The sequence below is a fragment of the Sciurus vulgaris genome, assembly GCF_902686455.1.
Source record: "Sciurus vulgaris genome assembly, chromosome: 6".
NCBI classification, from domain to species: domain Eukaryota; kingdom Metazoa; phylum Chordata; class Mammalia; order Rodentia; family Sciuridae; genus Sciurus; species Sciurus vulgaris.
Genome location: NC_136466.1, coordinates 618831 through 645514, shown reverse-complemented (window position 1 = coordinate 645514; position 26684 = coordinate 618831). Strand labels below are relative to the sequence as shown.

The 26684-nt window shown below is 64.9% G+C and overlaps 1 protein-coding gene across 2 annotated transcripts; it reads right to left on the bottom strand.

Annotated features, from left to right (window-relative positions):
* Window positions 1-559: 559 nt before the first annotated feature.
* Window positions 560-26016, bottom strand: WNT9A (Wnt family member 9A). Of its 2 annotated transcripts, XM_079145599.1 has the most exons (5): window positions 25798-26016; window positions 5024-5280; window positions 4135-4397; window positions 1798-2259; window positions 560-631 (listed from the first exon to the last, which is right to left on the bottom strand). In XM_079145599.1, the coding sequence occupies exons 1-5, from the start codon at window positions 25890-25892 to the stop codon at window positions 611-613; spliced, it is 1098 nt and encodes a 365-aa protein (XP_079001725.1). In that variant the 5' UTR covers window positions 25893-26016; the 3' UTR covers window positions 560-610. The 2 variants fall into 2 exon arrangements, with proteins under 2 accessions (XP_079001725.1, XP_079001724.1); XM_079145598.1 differs by lacking the exon at window positions 560-631 and having other exon boundaries at window positions 1678-2259; window positions 25798-26015.
* Window positions 26017-26684: the final 668 nt, after the last annotated feature.

Here is a 26684-nt window from a genome sequence, read left to right as displayed (position 1 = left end):
AGTCACTGATACTCACTCCAAAGAGAAGTGCTTGGCGTCAGGGATTGCAGGGTCCTCCCAGCCTGGGCACCTGGGCAGCAGGGCCCTTGAGATGGAGGGCTGCATGCTCTCCTAGTGGTTTGGCTCTCTGAAGACAGTGCTGGTGCTGGGTGCTGGCCAGGCCCAGGCCTGTGGCAGCCATGTGCTCGCCAAGGTGCACAGCCCTCCAAGCCTCAGAGGGAGCCCCGAGGCCGGGGGGCAGTCGAGGGACTTGGGCCCTGACAGGGACGGTGTCAGGGAGGGAGACAGCTCAGAAAGCATTGCAGCAACGCTCTCGGGTCACGCGGAGGACACTCAGCCCTTGGGCAGGAGCGCAGAGGTTGGGGAGGCCAGAGGGAAGCTGGCCCACCTCTGGGCCTTCCCGAGGGGGAGACAGCTGACCCAGCCACCAACCCGGAGACCCTGGCTGATGAAACAGCTGATGCACCCAGTCCTTGCAGTTGGAGCTGCCTCATGCTATGCACTGCTGGCACGTCACAGCAGCGCTGCCAGCCCAGAGCTCAGCCCCTGCAGGTGCAGACCTCTGTGTGCACGGCCTACACCCCACACGGCAGGGCTGGAGGGCTGGGGCTCAGCCCCTGCAGGTGTAGACCTCTGTGTGCACGGCCTACACCCCACACGGCAGGGCTAGAGGGCTGGGGCTGGGGGCTCAGCCCCTGCAGGTGCAGACCTCCTCTTGCTGTGTGCACGGCCTACACCCCACACGGCAGGGCTGGAGGGCTGGGGCTCAGCCCCTGCAGGTTCAGACCTCCTCTCGTTGTGTGCACAGCCTACACCCCATGCGGCAGGGCTGGGGAGCTGGGGAGTTGGGGGGCTGGGGGCTCAGCCCCTGCAGGTGCAGACCTCCTCTCGCTGTGTGCACGGCCTACACCCCACACGGCAGGGCTGGAGGGCTGGGGGCTCAGCCCCTGCAGGTGCAGACCTCCTCTCGCTGTGTGCACGGCCTACACCCCACGCGGCAGGGCTGGGGAGCTGGGGGGCTGGGGGCTCAGCCCCTGCAGGTGCAGACCTCCTCTCGCTGTGTGCACGGCCTACACCCCACACGGCAGGGCTGGGGAGCTGGGGGGCTGGGGGTCAGCCCCTGCAGGTGCAGACCTCCTCTCGCTGTGTGCACGGCCTACACCCCACGCGGCAGGGCTGGGGAGCTGGGGGGGTGGGGGTCAGCCCCTGCAGGTGCAGACCTCCTCTCGCTGTGTGCACGGCCTACACCCCACGCGGCAGGGCTGGGGAGCTGGGGGGCTGGGCGCTCAGCCCCTGCAGGTGCAGACCTCCTCTCGCTGTGTGCACGGCCTACACCCCACGCGGCAGGGCTGGGGAGCTGGGGGGCTGGGGGCTCAGCCCCTACAGGTGCAGACCTCCTCTCGCTGTGTGCACGGCCTACACCCCACGCGGCAGGGCTGGGGAGCTGGGGGGCTGGGGGCTCAGCCTCTGCAGGTGCAGACCTCCTCTCGCTGTGTGCACGGCCAGCCCCCCACGCGGCAGGACTGGGGGGCTGGGGGCTCAGCCTCTGCAGGTGCAGACCTCCTCTCGCTGTGTGCACGGCCTACACCCCACGCGGCAGGGCTGGGGGACTGGGGGCTCAGCCCCTGCAGGTGCAGACCTCCTCTCGCTGTGTGCACGGCCTACACCCCACGCGGCAGGGCTGGGGTGCTGGGGGCTCAGCCCCTGCAGGTGCAGACCTCCTCTCGCTGTGTGCATGGCCTACACTCCATGCGGCAGGGCTGGAGGGCTGGGGGCTCAGCCCTTGCATGTGTAGACCTCCTCTCGCTGTGTGCACTGCCGGCACTCCACATAGCAGCACCAGCGTACCTGGCACTGGCAGGGCCTTGTCACCACCCGGCTCTGCGTGTTGTGGCCGCGGCCACAGCAGATGCTCTCACAGTTCTTCTCACGGTGGCACCTGCGGCCAGCTGTGCCTGGGGAGAAGCGGCCGGCCAGGCAGAAACTGGGTGAGTCATCCAGGTGTACAAGCTCGGGTGTGCGGGGCAGTGGGTCACCACTGCCGGCCCCTGAGGCCCGGCCCCGTGGTGGGGCGATGGCACCTGCCTCTCCAGTGGCCTCATTGGTGGTGCTGCCCACCTTGAGCGCCGTCTCATACTTGTGCTTCAGGTGCTTGCCCACCTCGTGGAAGGGCGCCAGCTGCCGCCAGCAAGTCCGCACCGTGCAGGAGCCCGACACTCCATGGCACTTGCAGGTGGTCTCCACCCCGGCCTTGATCACCTGCAGAGGGCAGTGGAGGTGAGTGGCATGCCAGGTGGGCCCAAGGACCAGAGGACAGACCAACCGCCCACCCAGGGCTGGACTTCACCGTCCCTCACCCAGAGCAAACCCAGACCTGGCCAGCAGGGGTCACCACTGTCTATCTGACATGGAGCCTCCACTCGCTGGCCCAAGCCAGAGGCCACCCAGGACTGAGATCCTATGACTGACCTTGGCTTCCAGGACAGCCCCGGCAGACCCCTGAGTAGACGCCATACCCTGCTGAGACACCTGTCCTGCCTGGCTGTCCAGCCCTCTTCCCCCTCAACAATCGTAACCCCACTGAAGTCTCCCGTGTCTCAGAATGTCACTCACTGGACAGGCCGGATACGTGTGACCGGGCCCAGTGGACTGCATCTGGGCTGACCGTGTCCCCACCGGTTGATGGGACCTCACAGGCATGGCCCAGAGCCCCCGCTGCTGTTCCGCAGACCACGGAAGGGCAGATCCACTCAGTGAGAGCAACTTCCAAGAAGGAAGAAGACGCCACCTGCTGGGACGGCCTCCTGGGTGGGGGGCGCCGCTGCCGTCTCAGGAGCGGGCGCGGCTGAGCACCAACATCCCGCATCTGGGAGGAGGCTGGTGCTTCCTCTTCCAGACTGGGGCCCCAAGACGGCTGGCTTTCCCATGGGACTCCAGCTGGACCTCCTGAGTCACTGGGGCAGAGCAAGTGGGGAGGGGAGAGGCCCCCTCCCAGGTGGGCTCCGAGCCAGACCACTGAGCTCCCACATGGACCCAGGAGGGCAGGCTGGAGGGGCTGAGAAATGCAGCACCCTCCCCCTCCTGCGGGACTCTACTCAGGGGGGCTCTGCAGAGAAACCTGGCGTGATTAAAACGTGGCTCCCTCACGTTCGGACTCTTCCTTAAGGGCCCACAGAAGGCGACTGGGGAGGGAGGGGTCAGGCACAAAGGAGAGGCAGGGCCTGGCCTGGAACTGCATCTGCCCCCAGCCTCCCCGGCCGCCAACCCTGCTCCAGAGCTCTGACCCCACAGTATGCGGGTGACCAGAACTCTGCCTTCCCAACAAGGAGCAGCTCCCAGGCACAGGCTGGCCTGAAGCCTTTGGGGGTCTGGGCCGCTCAGGGTCCGGGGTCTGGGTGCTGGGCCTTGTCCAGTGTTCGTTAAGTTGGCATCTACCCTTCCCTACCGGAGTGAGCACCAGGAGCTGCTGGTGGGAAGTCACGTGAAGGACAGACAGAGCCAGGTTCACCTGGGCCTGCAGTCCAGAGCCCCCAAAAGGGCCACTGGAGAGCTCGAAAATTTCTTCTTCTGAAACTTGAGTCCTTTAAGTTGGGTCTCTTGTCCCTCTAACTCGGAGCCTGGCCACAGATGGGGTGGCAGAACAGACTTGGACGGACCTGACTTGGGAGAATGGGTTCTGCACCCCAGACCTTTCCCAGGATTCTCCAGGCCACACACTCCCACTGTGGCTGCTCCCAACAGTCTGGTGACGTGCCTGAGGGATGCCCTGGCAGGAGGGGCACATCCGGAGGGTGGCATCCAGCTGGCTCCTCACACACCAGCCCATGCACCTGTAGCTCCTCCTTTCCACAGGGCACAGCAGGGGAGGTCTCACTGGGGCACCAGAGGGCATCCTGTGTCCGGCTGCTCACATTCCACCCCACACCCACACCCAGCCCCTTCCACTCACCCTGGGCCCGCCCATTCACCCTGGCCCCGCCCACTGCATTCCAAGCTCCACCCACTCTGCACCCCGCCTCTCCACCTGTCCTGCCCTGTCTGGCCCCGCCCACTAGCCCTGGCCCCGCCCACCCCATGCCCATCCCTTCCCTCCTGCACTCACCCACCCACCCTACACCCGTCAGTTCCACTTGCCTTCACGCCCACGAGGTTGTTGTGGAAGTCCACACGGGCTCGCAGGTCCTTGCTCGACCGCCTGCCCAGGAACTCCTTGACGAACTTGCTGCTGTACTTGAGGTTGTCCCCACAGCCGCCCCACTGCCAGGCCTCGCGGTTCTCCAGGTCCGGGGCCTCGTCGCACGTGCAGCGCTCCATGCGTCCCGCACTGCACGCCTTGGCCAGGGCATGTGTCAGGCCAGCCGAGGAGATGGCATAGAGGAAGGCGGTCTCCTTGAAGCCTGGAGTCAGCAGGGGCAGGTCAGCGAGGTCAGGTAGCCAGGCAGGCCCCTGCCTGCAGCCCATTGGAGGTTCCCATTTCACACACAGCTGCAGCCCAGCCTCAACCAGGGGCTCTGAACACCATCACTGTTGCTGGGCGGGTATGTGGTACCGCCTGTCTGGAGGGTGGGGTCCCTGGGAGGGCAGGAGGTGCTGCAGCAGCCCAGGGTGCTGCCCTCGAGCCTGGCCTCGAGTCCCTGGCGCTCCCTTTCTGGTTTTGTTCTGGCAGTGCTGGGGATGGCTCTGTGCAGGGCCTCACTAAGCATCTACCCAGAGCCACCCTGAGTCCTAGGTCTGTGGAGAGGGTCCAGGCTCCGTTCCCCAGGTGGAAGGAGGCAGGAGAGGGGAGTCTGTCCTTGGGCCCTGTCAGAGACTGAGCGAAGATGTCCTGTGCCTCCAGGGCACAAGGGTGTGGAATGGAGGGGGCCAGAGGGAGGTGAGGGGCTGCCTGGTGCCGCCCAGCCGCTGCCGGAAGCCGGCCTGGGCTGCCGGGACCCAGCCCTGAAGGGACGGCCGGGGACGTGCCCCCGCCGAGGCCCTACCTCTGCCCGGGGCCTCGGCAGGCCTGGGCAGCCCGGGCACTCACCGCGCTTGAGCAGGCTGGCGCGGTAGCGGCCCTCCAGGGAGCAGTTCCAGCGCTCGAAGCGGAACTGGTACTGGCACTCGAGCGCGCTCATGCTCACCGCCTCCACCAGCGTCTCCGCCACGCCCGGGTCGCGGCGGCACATGCGCCTTTGCTTGCGCTCCAACTTCAGCCGATCACAGGCCTTGTAGTGAGCCTGGGCAGCCGTCTCAGGCTCCAGGGTCAGCGGGAGGATGGTCAGGGGCTCGCTGCCAGTCAGCCTGGGGAGGGAGAGGCAAGAGTGAGCAGAGGCTGGGACAGACCAGCCATCCCCCAGGGCCAAGCAGGAGAGGGTGGCCGTTGGGCAGGGTCCCATCCACACGGCCACGCTGCCTAGCCCCTTGAAGCCCCCTCCCTGATAAGTACCACCCGTCACACAGCCAGGCTCAAGCTGCAGCAGGGAGAAGGGCCAGATCCAGGGCTGCACCCCTCCCTGGCCTGGGGGCCCCCCTTGCTGTCACCAGCTGGGCTGCCCCATGGGTCTGTGGCCCTCAGGGGCAGGCTTTGGCTTGCTCCTTCCTCCCTGCCCTCTGCAGCCTGAACAGCGGCTCTGATGACCCAGGTGACCCAGCCATGGGAGGGGCAGGACTGGCCACCAGAGTGACCAGACGGTTCCCAGTGAAGCCACCGCAGGGGATCCTCGCTCTTCACAGGAAGGCCAGAGAGCTGATCCCCCAGCCTCACGACCAAGGAGGGGTCATCCTCCTCCCCTTGCAGGCATGAACCCTCCTGCCCAGCCCCTTGTGCCTCCTTCCTCCAAGCTCAGGCCTGCTGGGCCCCACATCCCCCACAGCAGATGCAACCCCTGAACCCCTGCCCAGGTGCACAGATGTCCAGGCACAGCCTGCTCCACGCTGAGTCAAGGCCTCCCAGCCTCAGTGCTGAGCCCTGACCCAGCAGCCCCACACCCCTGCTCCATCCCAGGACTGACAACTCTTGAGCTCTGCCCTGTGTATCAGCCACAGGCCTCGGCTCCCCACGTGGGCAGGCTGCACACACAGCTCCTGCCACACCAGGCCTCCAGCCCTGGAGAAGAAGAAGCACACGGGCAAGGCTAAGACCCCCGCCCCAAGCCCACAGGAAACCGTTCCCCCTCTGCCCCTCAGTAGGTGGCAGTGCTGCATGCCCAGCCCCTCTGGGCATGATCTGGGATACCAGCTTTGAAAGGTGGCCCTCATCTGAGCCCCCTGCAGGGCGCTATGGAATCGTACCTGAGGGTGGTCTGCACTGAGGGCAGGGGGAGGGAGGCAGGGGTCACTGAAGGGATGCTTCAGCCCCACGGAGGGGCAGGGCCCTGGTAGCATGGGGTGGGGATGGGGCCTGCAGCAGCGCAGAGGGGGTGCCAGGGAGGGCCACGGTGGGCACAGGCAGCGTCCCCAGGGAGAGGCACCTGGGAGCCAGGGGCCCCCAGGTTGGAGGGAGGCCTCGGGTTTGGAGGAGCTGACAGGGCAGACAGGCCTAGAGCCCCACCAAGCCTAGGGCTTCATCTCACAAGCTCCGACTGAGCAGAGGCCCTCCAGGAGTCCCGAAGGCCACTTGTGGACATCCAGGCCTCACCAGGTGGCTGAGCTCAAGACGGATGCAGCCTCAGGGCCCTCAGAAACCAGGGTGGAGGCGGGCTGGGGACAGGACCTGGTGGCCACCCAGCATACACAGAACCAAGACAGGCCGAGTCACAACCAGACTCAAGGGCACTCACTCCGTCCCCAGACAGGATGTCAGAGCTGGGCTCAGAGCGGAGCCACCCAGACGGGCCTCAGCATCCGCCGCCACATGCCATGGCCGCGACGCCAAGACGCTCTGCATCCAGGGAGCCACTGAGGCCCAGACCCTCAAGGGGGGCTGGGGGCACGGTGTGTGGAGCTGCAGATGCGGGACCGGCACGAGGAGGCAGGCAGAGGAGGATCAAGGCAGGCAGGGGACGGGGCTGGGCAGGACTCCCAGACCCAGGACAGCTCCCAACACACAGGCAGACTGCAGGGGTGGAGACGATGCGCACCGGTCTGCTCATGGCAGAGACCACTCCCTCAGGCCAACGGGACAGCCTGCCCCACCCTGAGAGGACCAGGAGGTCGGGTCCCCATGGCAGCCTGTCCACCCTGTGAGGACCAGGAGGTCGGGTCCCCTGGCAGCCTGTCCACCCTGAGAGGACCAGGAGGTCGGGTCCCCTCGCAGCCTGTCCACCCTGAGAGGACCAGGAGGTCGGGTCCCCTGGCAGCCTGTCCACCCTGAGAGGACCAGGATGTCGGGTCCCCATGGCAGCCTGTCCACCCTGAGAGGACCAGGAGGTCGGGTCCCCATGGCAGCCTGTCCACCCTGTGAGGACCAGGAGGTCGGGTCCCCATGGCAGCCTGTCCACCCTGTGAGGACCAGGAGGTGGGGTCCCCATGGCAGCCTGTCCACCCTGTGAGGACCAGGAGGTCGGGTCCCCATGGCAGCCTGTCCACCCTGAGAGGACCAGGAGGTCGGGTCCCCATGGCAGCCTGTCCACCCTGTGAGGACCAGGAGGTCGGGTCCCCTGGCAGCCTGTCCACCCTGTGAGGACCAGGAGGTCGGGTCCCCTGGCAGCCTGTCCACCCTGAGAGGACCAGGAGGTCGGGTCCCCTCGCAGCCTGTCCACCCTGAGAGGACCAGGAGGTCGGGTCCCCTGGCAGCCTGTCCACCCTGTGAGGACCAGGAGGTCGGGTCCCTGGCAGCCTGTCCACCCTGTGAGGACAGGAGGTCGGGTCCCCTGGCAGCCTGTCCACTCCCTGATAGGACCAGGAGGGTCGGGTCCCCTCGCAGCCTGTCCCACCCTGTGAGGACCAGGAGGTCGGGTCCCCTGGCAGCCTGTCCACCCTGTGAGGACCAGGAGGTCGGGTCCCCTGGCAGCCTGTCCACCCTGTGAGGACCAGGAGGTCGGGTCCCCATGGCAGCCTGTCCACCCTGTGAGGACCAGGAGGTCGGGTCCCCTGGCAGCCTATGCACCCTGTGAGGACCAGGAGGCCGGGCCCCTGGCAGCCTGTCCACCCTGTGAGGACCAGGAGGTCGGGTCCCCTCGCAGCCTGTCCACCCTGTGAGGACCAGGAGGCCGGGCCCCTGGCAGCCTCTGCTCTCCACTCTGCCCTCGGCTGCCCTGCTGTGGCTCTGGGTGTAGACTCAGGGCACAACTGTCCCAGGGGATTGGGTCCCAAGCCAGGTGCCAGGTGAGCCCCAAGGAGGGGCAGGCGGAGGGGAGTGGACCGGGGCTGTGGCGCAGGGTGCAGGAGGCCCAGGGCTGAGGAGTGGCCTCCATAGCTCAGGACACGGCTCCCCCACACAAGCATCAGCAGCTAAGGAAGAGCGTGGAGTACTGGACAAAGGACGGGCATTCCCAGGCGACCTGGCGGCAGCACAGGTCTCTCTGACTCCGAGCCCAGCTGGTGCAGAAGAAGGACTACATTTGATCGAATACGTAAAAGTCTCTACACAGGAAAAAAAGGACCTGAGAGAATATTGGAAAAGGTAAGTGTGCGACTCACACCCCGGAGCAGAACTCTGCACGCGTGTCCGCGTGCCTGCGTCTGTGGACATCTGCTTTCTATAGATGCACCACAGGCTCTGGTCGAAGTGGACAGAGCAGACAGGAGAAGAGCGAGTGTGCCGTGGCACAGCAGGTGGCGCAGCAATGACCGCAGCCGATCGTCCGGTTGCGTGTCGCGGGAGAGGAGACGGCTCCCCTGGTTAAAGCGGTCAAAGCGCCCGTGGCGCCTGCTCCAGCTACGCGCTCACGCTCTGTGTGTCGGTTCAGAATCAGACGTGAAGACTCGCTAGAGGAAGCAGGAAGGTCGCCAACGCGCAGGGCGAGGGCCTCCGCGGCCGCTGGGACGCGGGACTCCGCGCCCTCGGCCAGCACTGCTCTGACGACGTCCCCCTGCACCACAGGGAGACACACTCTGCCCTGGCCGGGGCTCCGGAGCGGCGGGCATGGCCTTCGCATCCACCCACCACCTGGTCTGAGAGTCCGCCCTCCCAGGCCCCGGCGTCGGGAGTGGGGCCTGGGGAGGGCGAGGTCACCAGACAAGCGCCTCGTGATGGGCGCACTGAGAGCCCACGTCCTGTGGTCCTCGCACAGCCAGCTTGGTCAAGTGGCCGTCCAGGAAGGACGCTGGGCATGCTGGACCTCAGCCACGGGCGTGAAGCCAGCATTAAAGCAGCAGCAGATATGCGCAGCAGAGCAGGGGCACCCAGAGGCATTGCAGCCCAGCACAAGGCGGACACCACCTGCAGACGTCCAGGGCAGGGAAAGACCTGCGGCGGGCAACAACGGGGCTCCCACACGGCTGTGAGCCGTCCCTCTGCCCGCCCGCCCCGCAACCTCCGGCCCAGGGGGCTGGCGTCTTCTGCCTTGCAGAGTCCCGGGCAGGCTGGCAGCACCGCACAGGCCCCTGCCCACAGGACCAGCTGTCCTCCTCACAAGGCCCACCTGCTGCCAGGCTCAACGCAGCTGCCACCACCCGGTCCCCAGCGGGCAGCCTGCCTGAGACAGGGCAAACGGAGGCAGGGTCCCGCCCAGCAGAGCCCAGCACGCCCCCTCCTGTTGGGGACGGCAGCTCCCCTGGGCACAGGCCCTTCTGCCCAGCTTGCAGCTGGATGGCACAACGGGCACTGCCTCCCTGAGGTGTTCCTATTCTAACCTTGAAGTCTCAAGTCACAAACACACAGACCCAACTCGGAGCAGGTCGGGGAGTCAGGACCTCAGCCTGACACTAAGAACCCACTGGAGGAAAACGGGAACGCACACAACACTGGTCTTGCAAACGACTTCCTGGACACGACCCTGAAGCACAAGCAGTGTGGACAAAGGTAGAAGACGGGAGGGCACCAAGTGGAAGGGCTGCGTGGCAACGGACAGCCAAGAGAGGGGCCACCAACAGAGGCGAAGGCACTCCCAGACCACAGGGAGACTCTGAGACTGGGCCTCTCTAAGATGCTGAGGTGCCTCAAATCTGTGATCCTCCTGCCTCAGCCTCCCAAGTAGCTGGGATTATAGGCAGGCACCATCATACCCAGCTCAGAATCGTACCTCTGATAAGAGGTTAGTATCCAAAACATATGAGGAACTCCACTCAGGAGCAAGAAACAACCCAATTAATAAACGGGCAAGAGATGTACACAGACACGTCTCAAATGAGGATAAACAAAGAGCCAACAGGACATGAAGAAACGCCGATCACAGGGAAGTGGACATCAGAACCCCAAGGAGACGGCCTGCACTCCAGGAAGCACCGCAAGGACAGCGGGGTGGGCGCAGGACAGGGAAGCTTGTGTCCTGGGTGGGAGGTGAGCCGTCCACCACTGTGTCCAGTCCAGCAACGTGCTGCTGGGTGCACCTGCAGAGGGCACGGTCAGCACATCCTCGAGGCACCGGCACTGCTGCCCACAGCAGCCAGGACACAGGAGCAGCCCGGCCCATCTGCCAGCAGATGAAGGAAAGGGGGCCTGTCCACAGGGTGTGCTCACGGCCATCCAGAGGCAGCGCGCTGGAGCTGGGTCATCAGGGGGTGTGCACAGGTCAGGCACAGAAAGACGGGACCCGCGAGCACCCTCCCGGGCAGGAGGTATCGGCTTCTGCTAAGCAGGAAGAGTGCGTTTGGGACGCCAGCCACGCGGGGACTCTGGGCCTCTCCCTACGTGGGGCAGCGTGGGTGAGGATGCGGCCCTCAGCCCTTCGCGGGGACCCTACCTGTCACTTCAAAGTGGAGGTGTGGGAGAGGCGGTTTGAACCAGCCACTGCCCTCGCATCACGAAGGGCTTCCAAGCGCCTCCCTCCGCTGACACACCGTACGTCCACCTGTGTCTGCCCTCGCCACGGCACCCACGGGCTGGCGAGGACTTCCTCAGAGCCCCTCCTACAGGCGCCGGGCAGTCGATGGGGAGCTGGCCCCAGCACACCGGGGCTCCTGGGTCTGCGTGCCTGGACGCAGGCGGCCCTTCCCTTCTCTGCTGCCGAGTCCCGGGCCTGCAGATGATGAGTGGACCCTTGTGCTGGCCGGCTCTGCAGCCTCCTCTGGCAAGAGGCTTCTGGTGCTCGGCGCACACCACTGTGCAGACAGAAGCCTGGCTTCTTGATTTTTTAAATCTATTTTTTATTATTTTTTTGATTTTCAAACTTGTGTTGGTTAGCGACAGGTTTTCGGTCGGTGTTCGACGGAAGGACGGTACAGTGTGTGACTGTGAGTAGCTGCACACGTGGTCGCACAACGCCGCATCTGCTGGGTGAGGGATGAGCCCGCCCGCTCGCCCGCGCTGCAGCCTGTTCCCGCACGTGTCGCCACCGCCCTGTGCACCTTCCCCAGCTGGCGACCCACTCCACGCTCTGCTTCTCGGGCTGCCTGTTGAGCCTCGTGTACCCGCGACCATGCGGCCTGCCCCACTGTGCAGGGTCGCCCGCTCCCCGCGCAGCAGTTCAGCACCTGCAGGGCACAGGTCGTCCGCACGCTGCCCACAGTGGCCAGGGCTCTCTAGCCTCTGCACCCTCCCTTTCCAATCCTACGGCCTGGCTTGTGCCGCTGTGCTGTGTCTCTCTTGGTCCAGAAAGTTCTGGATGCCATGCCACGGCCTCAGCCGGCTGTCCTCCAAGCACGGCCTCCAGAACACAGCACTGCGGTCCTTCAGAGGTGCCCCTGGCCGGCAGGTATGGCCATGCAGCCAAGTCCCGCTCGCTGACAGTGAGGAGACCATGGTGGGGGCTTCCTGTCACGCTGGTCTCCCTCCCCGAGCCCCACACGGCCCCTGCCACCAGACACAGCCAGCCAGCCAGCCAGCCATGAGGACAGCCCCAGACAGCGGTGGAGACCAGAGTAGCGAGCGCCAGGACACAGCCACAGGCGCCAGGCTCCAGACCGCTCTGTGAGGGAAACAGGGTCTGCTAGAGCAGCGACAATCGCTGTGGTTTACACAAGGGGAGCACAGGCACCCCATCCTGTGCTTGGACTTTTGTGGAATGCTTTGACACCTCACACTGTTAAGCACGACTCTTGATCACCCTGGATCAGGTGGAAGTTCCCTGTGGTTCCTAGCTCACTAAGAAGCTTTCAAAATCCTTAAAATGGGCTGGTTGCACACTGTAAACCTACTGACTCAGGAGGCCGTGCCAGGAGGATTGCAAGTTTGAGGCCAGCCTCCGCAATTTAGTGAGGCCCAAAGCAAGTTAGTAAGACCCTGTCTCAAGATAAAAAAATAAAAGGGCTAGGGATTAGCTCAGTGCTAAAGCACCTCTAGGTTCAATCCCCAGCATGTAAAAAGAAAAAAAAAATCCGTAGGTGGATGTTGCCAGCCACCGAACGCCACCCTGCCCCGTTAGACACAGCCTCTGCCCCGGCCCATCGATGTGCTGCCCCAGGACTGCGCTGCTGTCGGAAGCGCTGTGTTTCTGGAGTGGACCGGCCAACGCTTCCTTCCTGCTCTGGGCCCATGGACCATCTGTGGGAACCTCACCAAGGATTCCGCCAGCGTTCTCCGGTTTCTTCTCGGCTCTTCCGCCCAGTCCCTGTGTCTTGGCAGGTGCCTCTGAATCTCCTGGAAGAGCTGGTGCCAGGAGATCACGTCCTCTTCGTTATCTGAAGAACCTGCCATAAAGCCACCGAGGCCGATTCTCCTGGGGAGTGAGTCCCGTCCAACCCCTGCCCCTGGCTCTGAGCAGCCGGAGGTGGCAGTCACAGGCCACTGAAGCCCTCACACACTCAGACACGTGTGGCCACCACCATCGAGCTGAGGGCCCTCTCGTCACCTCAGAAAGGATCCACCTGCTCTTCTTGCCACAGGCCCGTCCACCCAGCCGCTCTGGGTCTCAGCAGACGCTCCTGCTCTGGACGTGTCTCTGAGTGGGTCCAAGGGCAGTGGAGCCTCCGTGCCTGCCTTGCTTCACTAGCCACAGTGCCCACCAGGTTGGGCCTCTGCGTGGACAGGTCAGAACGGCCTTTGGTAGGGTGGAAGTGCCCCGCCAGGGCATGGCCATGTTCTGCAAACCCCTTCATCAGGGATGGACGTGGGGCCAAGCCCGCTGAGCCACTACCATGCATGAGCCTGTGGGACTGCACACGTTTGAGGGGAGGAGCTTCCACTTTTCCTTGGGTACACACCTGGGAAGGGGCACGCCAGGTCAAAGGGAGCTTCCTGTGTAGACTTCTGGAGAAGTGTCAGCAGGTTTTCCAAAGTGGCTGCCCCGCTTTCCGTCCCTAGGCAGGGGACGTGTGCTCCGGACTACCCCATCACGGGACAGACTCGGACAACTCCTGGGCTTGCTTCCAAGATGACCCGCCATTGCCACTACAAGTGGAGCGCCAGCCAAATGCTGGGCACACTGCCTACACCATCTTCCTTCAGGAGCCTTTGGGGTCGGATTGTGACGCTCCGCCTGGAACAGGGACTGAGGACACGAGCTGTCCTCACTGCAGTTCCTCCTAACCTGCCGTCCGAGTCCTGGGACCTGGCAGAGAGCAGGACCCAAGTCACAGACCAGGGCAGCACAGAGCCACAGACCAGGGCAGCACACAGAGCCACAGACCAGGGCAGCACACAGAGCCACAGACCAGGGCAGCACAGAGCCACAGACCAGGGCAGCACAGAGCCACAGACCAGGGCAGCACAGAGCCACAGACCAGGGCAGCACAGAGCCACAGAAGAGGGCAGCACAGGGCCACAGACCAGGGCAGCACAGGGCCACAGACCAGGGCAGCACACAGGGCCACAGACCAGGGCAGCACAGAGCCACAGACCAGGGCAGCACAGGGCCACAGACCAGGGCAGCACACGGAGCCACAGACCAGGGCAGCACAGGGCCACAGACCAGGGCAGCACACAGAGCCACAGACCAGGGCAGCAGAGAGCCACAGACCAGGGCAGCAGAGAGCCACAGACCAGGGCAGCACACAGAGCCACAGATCAGGACAGCACAGAGCCACAGATCAGGGCAGCACAGAGCCACAGACCAGGGCAGCACAGAGCCACAGACCAGGGCAGCACACAGAGCCACAGACCAGGGCAGCACACAGAGCCACAGATCAGGACAGCACACAGAGCCACAGATCAGGGCAGCACACAGAGCCACAGATCAGGACAGCACCCAGAGCCACAGATCAGGACAGCACAGAGCCACAGACAAGGGCAGCACACAGAGCCACAGATCAGGACAGCACAGAGCCACAGGCCAGGGCAGCACACAGAGCCACAGACCAGGGCAGCACAGAGCCACAGACCAGGGCAGCACACAGAGCCACAGATCAGGACAGCACAGGGCCACAGACCAGGGCAGCACAGGGCCACAGACCAGGGCAGCACAGGGCCACAGACCAGGGCAGCACAGGGCCACAGACCAGGGCAGCACAGGGCCACAGACCAGGGCAGCACAGGGCCACAGACCAGGGCAGCACAGGGCCACAGACCAGGGCAGCACACAGAGCCACAGACCAGGGCAGCACACGGAGCCACAGACCAGGGCAGCACAGAGCCACAGACCAGGGCAGCACAGAGCCACAGACCAGGGCAGCACAGAGCCACAGACCAGGGCAGCACACGGAGCCACAGACCAGGGCAGCACAGAGCCACAGACCAGGGCAGCACAGAGCCACAGACCAGGGCAGCACAGAGCCACAGACCAGGGCAGCACATGGAGCCACAGACCAGGGCAGCACAGAGCCACAGATCAGGGCAGCACAGAGCTACAGACCAGGGCAGCACATGGAGCCACAGACCAGGGCAGCACAGCCACAGACCAGGCAGCACATGGAGCCCAGACCAGGGCAGCACAGAGCCACAGACCAGGCAACAGAGCCACAGACCAGGGCAGCACACGGAGCCACAGACCAGGGCAGCACAGAGCCACAGACCAGGGCAGCACAGAGCTACAGACCAGGGCGGCACATGGAGCCACAGACCAGGGCAGCACAGAGCCACAGACCAGGGCAGCACACGAAGGCATCCTGACTGGGTGCCATACAGAGCCATCTTCCTCTTCCCCTCCTCTTTGCTGACCCCACCTGGTGTATGTCCCCAGCCTCTATGTCTAGACCATCGTATCCTGGTGGCCTCTCACTGGGGCCTCCCCAAGGGCTCCTAACGAAGACCCCAGTCCAATCCTCCTCACACACTGCACTCTGGGCCTGGGGTCCTGTGCTGTTGGTCCCACCTGGCGGGGTGGCCGCCCTGTCCTGTCCTCTGCCCTCTGTTGGCCTATCTTCCCTCTGCTCCTCTCGACTCTGCTCGCGTGTTCCCTGGATTCCTCGGCCGCCCTCAGTACGGGGTCTGGCGGTTCTGCTGCCTCCCCGTCTGGGTCGCTGGGCACCCTGTGCCCCGGGTTCCTGCTGTTGGGCACTGCAGTGCCATTTCGGGCCCAACAGGACGGTTTCTTTGGTTGGCACTGTCCTGTGCCCCTCACAGGGACTCGCTCTTTCCCAGGGCCTTCTGCCTTTGGAGCCGGTCCGCCCCACGCGCCCAGGGACGCCAGCTGCACGTGGATTGCTGCGACTGCTCTGCAGCCTGTGGTCTGGCGTGTGAGATCCTGACGTGCTGCACTGCTGTGCAGATGCGTTCGTACTCTCTGCTGGGAGACTCTGGGCTTCCTGGCTCTTCCTGTCCCCCTCCCTGGGGTGCAGGAGGCACGGCCCCAGTTTTCCGTGGCTCCTCACCACGCTGCACTCTGGACAGTTTCTTGTGACCAGGCTCCGGTTTCCCATCCCCGCCAGCTGCTCCTCATCTGCTCCTCAGTCGTCTCTGGCGGACGGTCCCCCGGCCTGGCGGGGTGGGCGTCCGGGTCTCTCACTCCTCACGGGTTCTCCACGCTTATCTGCTTCGCTGTTTCTCTTGGTTTTTTTTCCTGCCTGGCCATGGGCCTTCTCGGGGCACAGTGAGAAGCGCTGTCCCACTCTGCCTGTGGTGCTGGCGCTGGGCTGGGCTGTCACCTCTGAGGTCCCAGCCCCGTGGTCACACGTGCCTCCTTCTCCTTCACCACGCGCAGGTTGCTGAATTTAAGACTTAGCCGGTCGATGGCCTGAAGCAGGCTAAGCCACGCAGGGGTCAGGTGTTCCCACACGCGCACAGCGCCAGCCACAGCCCGGGCAGGGAGCCTGCAGAAGCAGGGAGCGTGGGAACTCGAGGCAGCATCCCGGGACAGGCCGAAGCCAGGGAAGGGCGTCCTTGTGGGAAAGGCGAACGCAGGGCAGGGGGCTGCATGCAGAAGGGGCAGGGCGGGAGGGACGCAGCCTCACCCCAGGACACCACAGCCCCACCCGGCCGCAACTGGAGGCAGGACCCTGGCAACAGCCTTCAGAGGGAGCCATGTCTGGCTGCAGACCTCCTGCAGGGCGGGAGGGCCGACCCTCCTCACCGTGGCAGCTCGCTGGCAGGAGGCCAACCCTCCTCACGTGGCAGCTGGTTGCAGCAGATGCAGAGCCGAAGCTGACTGCAGGCCACCCTCAGGCCTCAGTGCTGCCTCTGGGAGCGGGGGCCCAACCAGGTCCCCAGCGACGCCAGGGCAGCACCCAGGGCACTCAAGACCAAGGCCAGAAGGTGCCTGGGCTGCACCAACACCCTCGGCCCTGCTGGGGGCCAAGATGGTGGTCTCGAGGTTCCCACTGGCTGTGGGTGTCCAAGTACTCCCAGCGGCAGCAGGCCCGGGCCTCTGCTGGGCCCTCCCTCCGTCAGCCGGCCCAGACCAGCCTGCCTCCTTCAGGGTGAGCCTCGTCCTGTGGCACTCAGCCTCCCTTCCGCTCGCCCGCCCCAGACACACCCAGAGAAAGGCACTGTGTGCATGGACGCCACAACTGGACGCGCCCGCCGGCACCAGGACCGCACACACGCCCGCGGCGCACACCCACCAGCGCACATGCACACAAGCTCCCATAACACCTCTCCACCTGCGCGCGCGCGCGCGCAGACCACACACACCACTGGTATAACCAACATGCTCGCAGACATACCATACACACCCACCCTCACAGATGTACACATACACACACATGCTCACACAGACACACTCCCAACAGACACAGGCACACCTGCACACACACACACATACACACCTCCACACACACCCCCACAGACATACCCACACACAGACACATCCCCCACAGACGCAGACATACCCCCACACATTTGAGCACACACACATACCCCCACACTCACACACATAGACATGCCCACACACACTCACACACACACACATCCCTACAGACATACCCACACACAGACACATCCCCCACAGATGCGACATACCCCGACACATTTGCGCACACACATACCCCCACACATTTGCGCACACACACCCCCCACACACTCACACATAGACATGCCCACACACACTCACACACACACACACATCCCTACAGACATACCCACACACGACACATCCCCACAGATGCGACATACCCCCACACATTTGCGCACACACATACCCCCACACATTTGCACACACACACATACCCCCACACTCACACACATAGACATGCCCACACACACACTCACACACATCCCTACAGACATACCCACATACAGACACATCCCCCACAGACGCAGACATACCCCCACACATTTGCACACACAGACATACCCACCCCCCCACACACACACATTCACACCCCTGCACCCCCACATACAGACATACCCACACAGAGACATACACAGACATGACCCCACAGACACAGGCATACCCCCCACACTCATACACACACAGACATGCCCCCACACATGTGCACACAACAACACAGACACACACCCCCACACTCACACACATACACAATTCACTCACTCCTGCATGGACACACATCCATTCCAACCCATGCTGTGAAATACACACACATGCACACATGTCACACGTGCATAATGTGCCCAATTATGCAGACTCCATACACACCCCTGTGCACATGTGCACAGGGTGCAGCCTTACTTCCCAGGAGGGGACTCTCCGAGCCAAGTGGCCCTCACTGCTGGTGTTGTCTACACAAGCGCCCACACGCCTTGAGGCCACCCTCAGTGCCTGGTCTGCTGGGCACGCCGTCAGCTCCAGAGGCAGGGGCTGCACAGCCCCCACAGGACAGCGCCAGACCGGCACCTGCTCCCCAGGAGAGTCTGCGGCAGCGGGGCCTGGGGCCACGGCCAGCGCCCACCCCAGGCTGCCTTCCAGGGAGGGTCGCGCAGGCTGCATGGGATGCCTGCAGCCCCGGCTCCCGGCCACCCGAGCCCGCTCCCTCCCATGCCCGTCGATAGCCGCAGCTGGGGAGGGTAAGATGCCTTCTGGAAAGGGGGAAGCCGTTCTGGCCGGGAAGTGGTCCTGCGCACAGCACACGTGACGGTTCCACACCATGAGGTAGGTTCCGGGCAGCCCGGCCTCCGCGGGGGAGGTATGACCTGGAAGGTCACAGGATGGCTCCAAGTCTTGGAGGCTGGCTGGAGCAGGGAGGCCAGGGCTGAGAGGCCGACAACCACCCTGTCCCAGCTTCTGGGCGAGGCTTGAGACTGCCCTACTGTGGCGGCCCATCTGACCAAGCCGGGGGTCCCTGGGCCCCGCCCCAGGCAGACCAGGATGGCAGTGTGCCCAGCCACCTGAGCTGTGAGCTGCCCCCCCTCCAGGGAGATGGATGGAGGCCAGGTCCCCACTGCCGCCCTGACAGCCCTCTCTCCTGCCAGCAGGCCCGGCCACCCTGCCGGCCACCCTGCCCGGGAACCCAGCTCCCTCCCAGCCAGGGCCGTGGAGCCAAGGCTGCAGCCCCAGAAGCCGCAGAGGCCCGCCCGTGAACCTCAGCCTGGCCAGACAGCGTTTAATTTCTATGTGAAACAAAATCAAAACAAATTCCAGCTCTGAGGAACTGGGGCTGAGATTAACCCTCCACTTGCCCCACGGCCTGCAGCTCAGGCCTGCCCGTGGCCAGCTTCTGAGCATGCTGTGTCCTGCAGGGCAGCAGACAGCCGGTGCCCAGAGAAGCCGGGCCCAGGCAGGGACACGTGCTTCAGGGACGCCTGATCACCAGGGACGAGGAGGACTCCCAAGTGCCCCATCCCACCACTGGGGTGCCAAACGAGCAGGCAGAGGACACATACCCAGCCACGACCCCAGAATCAGCTGCCCCCTGCAGGCCCATGGCTGGAGCCTAGGAGAAACGGCCCGGTCCACTCTCACAGTGAGCCTGCTGCATCCCACGGCAGCGCCTGGGCCTCAGGGCTGTGCACTGGACCCCTGGGGAGGAGAGGCTGTAGAGGCCTCCTGGGGGGCCACCTCTGCCCGCAACCTCGGCTCCCGGTGGCCCTCAGACAGCCGTGGCCGCGGGCAGGGCAGTGTGGGAACCTTCATGCATCACGTCCTCCCAGAGCTGGCTCTCCCCAAGGCACCCGGTAACCCGGGGTTCGGCTGGGCTGGCACTGCAACGTGGGGCTACAGCCTCCACCGGGCCTCTCCGCCAGGACAGCGGGGCCTGGTGTCCGGGGCCTGGTGTCCGGGGCCTGGGAGCCCTGGCAGCATCTCCTCGTGGCCAGGCCTCCCGCCCACTTCCCCTTGGAGGAAAGCAAGCGCAGCTTGTGGCTTGCCTCTCCCTCACCTCGTCCAGCAGCCTGGCCAGAGGCACTGGGCCTGCCAGCCGGGCGGCGGGGTTTCCTCCTGTGGGCAGTGAAACCAGGCCAGCAGGGACCTTGCTGGGAGGGGTGGGCCTACAGGGCCCAGCAGGGTGGCCAGGTGCCACCCAGGTCAGTGGGTGCAGTGAGGCTGTCCCCAGACACCTGCCCTGGGCTGGGCCTGGCCAACGAGGTACTTCCAGGTCAACCCCCACAGGGGAACCAGGAGGTGGCCACCAGGCCAGGCCAGGCTCCGACGCCACCCCTGTGGTCTTCCACACACCAGGACCCATCATCACGGTGGTCTTGGAGACCACTGCAGTCCACCATCCACGCACTAGGAGGTCAGGTGGCCTGGCAGCTGAGGGCGTAGAAGCTCAGAGTAGGCGGCCAAACTTCCACTAGGCCACGACCAGCAGGTGTGGACACAGCTCAGCTACAGCCAGGACCAGTCAGGACAGAGGTCGAGGCTAGACTGCCTGACAAATGCATGCCATGAGCCCCGCACAGTGGCAGAGGGGCAGAGGGACCTCAAGGCCTCGGGCTGTCAAGAACCTTTGGGCAGGGGACAGTGTCCACTCAAAAGACTCAGGGCATGCCTCCTGCTTTCCCAGGGTTAGCTACCCAGGAGAAATGAACAGAGCTGTGCTGTTGGGGGGTGTCTGGAGGAAAGGGCAACCCAGCAGCGCCTCCAGGACAGGGGAGGCCCTCAGGCCACAGGTGAGGCTGGAGAGGCAAATGACACCCTTCACCCTGGCCCTGCCAGGAGCTGGACACTGGTCAGGAGGGTATCCCCCAACGGACACCCTGTGGTTCAGGGGGCCTGGCTTCATCCACGGTCACCCAAAGGTTCATGCCAGAAGTCTGCCTGGTCCCCAGACAAATGGGCTGGTCCTGAGCCTGCTGCAGCCTGCTGGGCACCAACAGGGCACCCGGTCACCTAGCACAATGCACAAGGGGAGCCGGGTGCCCGGAGGCTGACTGAGGCCGAGTGCCGAGGCCTGTCAGCAGGTGTCTCTTCTCTGCAGCCAGCAGCAGAAGCCTGGCGGTCCTCATGCCCCGTCCACCCGCCTATCGGCCAGTCACCCCGGACTCAGGGCCCTGGGAGGAATCTGGACTTGTGCATTCTTTTCTCCAGTAAAAGGTCACCCACATGCCTCTCCTGGGATGGCCACACTCCGGGGTGGGGGTGGGACAGGGCTGGCAGGAGCGGGCCCTGCCCTTGGGGCGCCTGGACTCTGACTGGCACCCCCTGGGTCCTGGGCAGGGCAGGACCCGATCCGCTGCAGCAGGAGGCAGCGCATGTGGGAATGGGATTAGGCAGCTGACTCCCCGTCCAGACGGCCCGGCTGTGGGCAGGACACCTGCTCACACAGCTGAGGGGGACCAGGTGGCCGGCACTGCCGCCTCACCACAGATCCGCCAAGGGGCTGCCCTACACCACGCTCCTGGAGGGAGTTCCAGTGAGCCTGCGGACCCTTGCCGGGGGCCAGGGAAGACCCTCACATCCCTGGGGCAGGCTGAGGACGGATGCAGGGCCTAAGTCCCTCTGTGCTCCACACAGGGGCTCCTCCACCTGCCCCACGCCTGCCTGCCCGGGCACCTCAGTCCTCCTGCTGGTCACCATGTCCACACCATCTCCCCAGCCCCCGGAGCTTTCCTTCTCTGGCCAGACGCCTGGTCTGCTTGTGACCACTGACTCAGCTGCACTTTCAGGGCTGCTTCTGAGAGGCAGGCGGCCCTGTGGTTCCCTCGCTCCCTGCCCTGGATCCCTCCCTAGCCCTTGGCTCCCACACGCTCCTGGGGGGTCCTGACCTGGGTTCTCTGTGGACAGCACCCATCTACAACGTGGTGGCCACTCCTAATCAGGCCTGGCCTTCCAGTTGGCCCAACCCCCTCCCTCCCGACTTCCCTGCTCTGCCCACTCTGTTCAGAGCAAGAGCCCAGGCCTCAGACACCCTGCCTGCCAGCCTCCCCTGCTCCATATGCCTCCACCACACTATCCTCAGCACCACGCAGCCTGGTGATTCTACCTTCAGGCCCCTCCCATCTTATCACCTCTCCAGGGGCCAGCTGAATACCCCTTGACCAAGCAGCGGTCAGACCTGGGTGCATGGCCTCGTGGCATCCTCAGCCAGGATCAACACAGAAGCAGGCAGTCAGGTGGGGATGAGGGGTGGTGCCGTCCCCCACCCTTCACCCTGAGGGGTCCGACGTCAGCCCCATGCAGGAAACACAGCATCCTCCACCCCCTCTTTGAGAACAGGCAGACCCAAGAAATTCTTGTGAACAGGGGAGGCCTCCAGACGCCCACCACACACTAGGGCTAGGGGCCAGCCTCAAGGAAGGCACCTGGGGGTCAGGGTAAGCGTCTGACTGCTGAGGTTCTCCTCCCAGAGAAAGCCAGAGCAATTGAAGAGCACCAGCAACTGGACCAGAGACACATGACCTGGCCAACAGGCAAGGGACTGGGGTGCTTCTCCAGAGATGATACAGGACGTGGCTCAGCATCATCGGCCACCTGGTAAGTGTGTGTCGACACCGCAGTGAGACACCACTTCACACCACGAGGTGGCCAGAACCAGGAAGATGTGAGTGGCGGAGAGGATGCGGAGGACTCAGCCCAGTGCACGCCGCAGGAATGCCAAATGGCATGGCCACTTGGGTAACGACTTGTCAGCTCCTCGGAGTCAGACCCGGAATGACCACGGGACCCCGCAACCCCACTGCTAGGCGCACACCCCAGAGAACTGAAGACACACCTCTGCGCAAGGAGAGAAGCACTCCCACTCCCCTGCTCGACCACAGCCTCCGGAACAACCAGGCAGCGGGAGTGACCCAGCTATCTGTCAGCTGACAGGCACTGTGGAACACCTGTCTGCTCATCCCAGGGAGGACAGCCGGACAGGGGCAAGCACCAGCCAAGCCAGAGGTGGGGGACCCTGGAAATGACCCCCAGGGAGGAGCCAGACCTGGAAGGCCACCCAGCATGTGCTTCCGTTTACGGGAGGCGTCCAGAGCAGGAAAATCTGTGCAGGCAGCAGAGTAGCGGCCATGGGGCCAGAGGGGAGGGGAGGGGGCTGGGTGTTGGACAGGAGGTTCTCAGGGCGGAGCGTAAGGTTTTGGAACTGGATAGTGACGGCACTGGTGGACCAACGGCACCAAGCTGGACGAATCAGATGGGATGGGTTGTATCCACCCAGCCTCAGCAGGTCCCGCTCCACCCAGCACCCACGCCCCCTCAGAAGCACCCAAAGCCTGCCTCTCATGCTGGTTCCAAGCCCCCGACCCACGCTGATGTCTGGCCTGCTGTGGGGACCTGGCTGGAGACCCCAGGCCTGGGCTAGGTGGGAGAGGTCACCCCCAGGCTGGGCCTAGCCCTGCCCCTTCCACGCAGGCTCCCAGCCACAGAAGGCAAGAGAGGAAGCCCTTGCTTGCAGCACTCCCGCTGGGCCCCGCTTCCGCCTCCGTCTCCCAAGTGGCCTGCAAACATTCCCAGGGTGATGCAGAGTGCAAGTGGCCAGACCCCAAACCTAGCCTCCTATGTCTTCTAAGAAACCACGAGGAAGGCCCCATGCTCCAGGGCCCCGCAGGGGCTGGCTCTCTGCTGCACAGCATCCCCAGGAAGAGGGCTGTAAGCTGCCCGGCCTTCCAGGAACAGCCCCTAGACCTTGAGGCCTGGACTCCATACCCTTCTGAATGCAAACGGCCCAGCAGAGGTGCCTCCCCACCCTGTTCTAGACTTTCAGATTCATCCCCTCACCTGAGAACTCTGGGAGACGGGTAGGGGACAAGGAGTCAAAGTCTGAAACCCACCCTCGCAGCCACCAGGGGAGGGCCTGGGTCTGTGACTTGGGGCTGGGCAGACAGACCCAGGAGCACAGGCACGTTGGCAGCCCTGGGAGAGCCAGATGGTAATGCCACCTGCTAATCAGGCTGAGATACAGAGCTGGGCCAAGGGAGGAAAAGAGGAGAGCCCCTTCGGCACGGCCAAGGGCCAACTGGAGGGGTCCATTAGTGGGGTGGCCAGAGGCCTAGAGAAGGGAAGGGCAGCCTAAGGTTGGGTTGCAGCTCAGGGAGGGGGCAGGGAGGGCTCCCGCTGGCCACGTGACCCTCCCCGGGGCCAGCCTCTCCTCTCTGGGTTCCTGGGCTGTAACTGGAGCTGCGTTCCTGCCTGGGAGCCTCGTGCCAGGCAGAGCTCTGCGGAGGGGGAAGGGAGAGAAGCGCCCTGGATTCCAGTTTGTTCTCCCCACTCCCTGTGCACTCCAGGCTGGGGAGGGGTGCCCAGCATACCATGCCTGCAGGGAGGCTGCCCAGGCTCCTCCTCCAGCTCGGGCCCTCGGGAGCCCACCTCCTCCCTTGGCTGGGCTAGGAGCAGGACTTCTGGACACAGGACGGCCTGCGGCACATTTTGTCCCCTGCTTCCCTTCCTCTGCAACATTTTAGGAATCAACTCAAGGGAGGGCTCTCCCCTGCTTCCTCTGAGCTCTGGCTCAGGGAGGAACCCACTCCCGGTCCTCGAGAATCCCAGTGCCCCTCGACTCTCAGCGGACAGCCCCCAGGAGAGCTGCTCTTAGGCAACACTCAGAAGGCCTCCCTTGAGGGGTTCTTGAGACCACACGGCTGGGCAGAGGGGCTGTGTCAGGAGACACAGTGGCGCTGAAGCCGTCACTATCTGAAGCTAGCCGGCAGCCAGGAATTATCGGAGCTGTAACACACAGGCAGGTCTGAAACCGCAAAGCTCAGAGATGGAGGCCCAGGATCCCATCCCTCATCTTGGAGCGTCTGAGAGGCTCCAGGCAGAGCAAACCTGCTGCCCAGACAAGCCCAGGGTGTGTCAGAAGCCTAGTGAGCAGAGCCTCGTGGCTGAGCTGGAGAGAGTAAGGCACAGCTGGCGGATCAGGCTGTGACTCACGGTGGACCTGTGGCCAGACGGCCATCCTCTGGCCCTCCCTCCTGCCCGGGGTGAGGCTCAGGGCTACACAGATGGCGGGCAGGGGTGTGTCAGCCCAAGACCAGGGGCTGTGCCCACAGTCTGAGCCAGGAGAGGGCCAGGGTGGGGACCCCAGGGGAACCAAGACACGAAGTTGACCCTGAGAGACAACCCAGGAGAAAGGAACAGACAGAAAAGGAGGAGAAAGGAAAACACAAAGGGAAAGTTTCCCATGAAAATATTTTATTTTCTTTGAGAACAGGATACACCTGCAGGGCTCCTCGGCCCAGCCGGCCTCTCCCTGCCCCGGCGGGTGCCAGATTCCTGGACCAACGGGGCCCTCTGCCGGCGAGGCCGATGCACGCGCCGCGCCTGGGCCAGAGGCGAGGGAACAGGTGACCGCGGAGGGCGGCGGCCCAGGAGCGCCCCAGGGCGCCCGGGACGCCGATTAGGACCCAAGGGGCCAGCCAGGGCTCCCAGGGGAGGCGCCCGGGGATTCGGGAGAGGGCTGGGGCGCTGCCTCACACGGTGCCACTCTGGACCTCCGCACGCCCCAAGCGCGGCAAGGGTCCCTCTAAAGGTCGCTGGGTTCAGGCATCCCAGACCTGAGGAAGAGGGAGGAGAGCGGAGGAAGGGAACGAAAGCGGGAGGCAGGCGTGCCGCCGCCGCCAACTGCTACGTCGAAGACCCGAAATTGCGGTGGCGACCCCGCGGGGCAGCGGCGTCCACTGCCCTGGCCAAGTCTCGCAGACGCGCTCCCGAGGGCCGGGGCTGGGGCCCGGGCGGGCGTCAAAAGCAACGCGCAAGAAAAATAAATTTCCCCAGCTCGGAGGGTTTTCTTTCCCCCTTTGGGGCTCAGCGCAAGGAACATCTGGATTTTGTACGTATTTTTTTTGTTGTTGTTAAATTAACTTCTCGAAGACAGAAAGGGGGGTGGTGGGCAAGGGCCGGAGGCTCCAGCCTTTTGGCAGGAACGCCGCGGCCTAAGGCGCCGACGGCGCCGACTCTGGGGTCAGTGAAGACCGCGACCCTGAGCAAGCCCGTCGGGCACGCCGGCCTCTCCACCCCAGTGCGCGGCGGGGGACACAGACCCACGGATCGAGCGACGCGCGAGCCGCAAACGAACAGCTCCAAGCAACCCGGCCGCCCCGCTGAGCGCCGGCCCGGCACCCCGACCGCGCGGCCCCGGGGCTCCGGGCGCCCCGGCCCCGCCGCCCCCGCCCGCCCGCCCGCCCAGGGCACCTACCCGAAGTAGGCGGCCGAAGGGCGCAGCGCGGCGAGCAGCAGCGTCAGCCCGAAGGCCGCGGCCAGCCAGCGCGCCAGCAGGGACCCATCCAGCATCTTGCCGCGCCGCGGCGGCTGACCATCGCGCGCCCGGCTCCGCGCAGGGTGCGCCGCGGCCGCCGCCCTCTTATAGCGCCCGCAGCCGCGGCCGCGGGGCGGGGCGCCGGCCAGCTGGCCCGGCCCGCCCCGCGCCCGGGAGGAGGGGTCACGCCGGCGCCGGGGGCGGGCCGAAACCCGAGCCACCGCCCCGCCCGCCGGCTCCGGCCCGCCGCTCCCGGGCGGTCTGGGGCGCGCCCGCCGGCGGGGGAGGGCGGGCGCGCGGAGCGGCGGCCCGGCGGGGCCGCAGCCGAGGGGGCGCGCGGGCCGGGGCCGGGGCCGGTTGGTGTCCGCGCGGGACCGCCCGGGGCGGAGCCGAAACTGGAACTCCGGGGATCCTCGGGGAGAATTTGGGGCGGGTGTGTGTCGGCCGCCTGGGGCTAGGAGGCCAGGGGCCCGGACGGGAAGGGCCGGAGAGCCGGGTGCGGCTGCGGGGAAACTTGGACCGCCGGGCCGGGGAGGGGGGCGGGGGCGACAATGGCCGCGGGGCAGAAACGCGGGCGCGAGTCCAGGACTCGAGAAGCGTGTTGAGTCTGGGGCCGCAGCTGTGGGCGCAGAGCGTGGGCACTGCCCCCGCGCTCCCCGGGAAGCTAAGTAAGAAAAGGAAACGGAAACGGGACCCCCAAAGAAGGCTCTCCCAAGAGCCTTCAAGAGGCTCTCCCAAGAGTGGCCGCCGTGGCCGATTTTGGACTGGGTGCGATGTGGTCCCTTGGGGCTTCAGGCTCTGCATCCTTAAGTCGAGCAAGGAGAGCC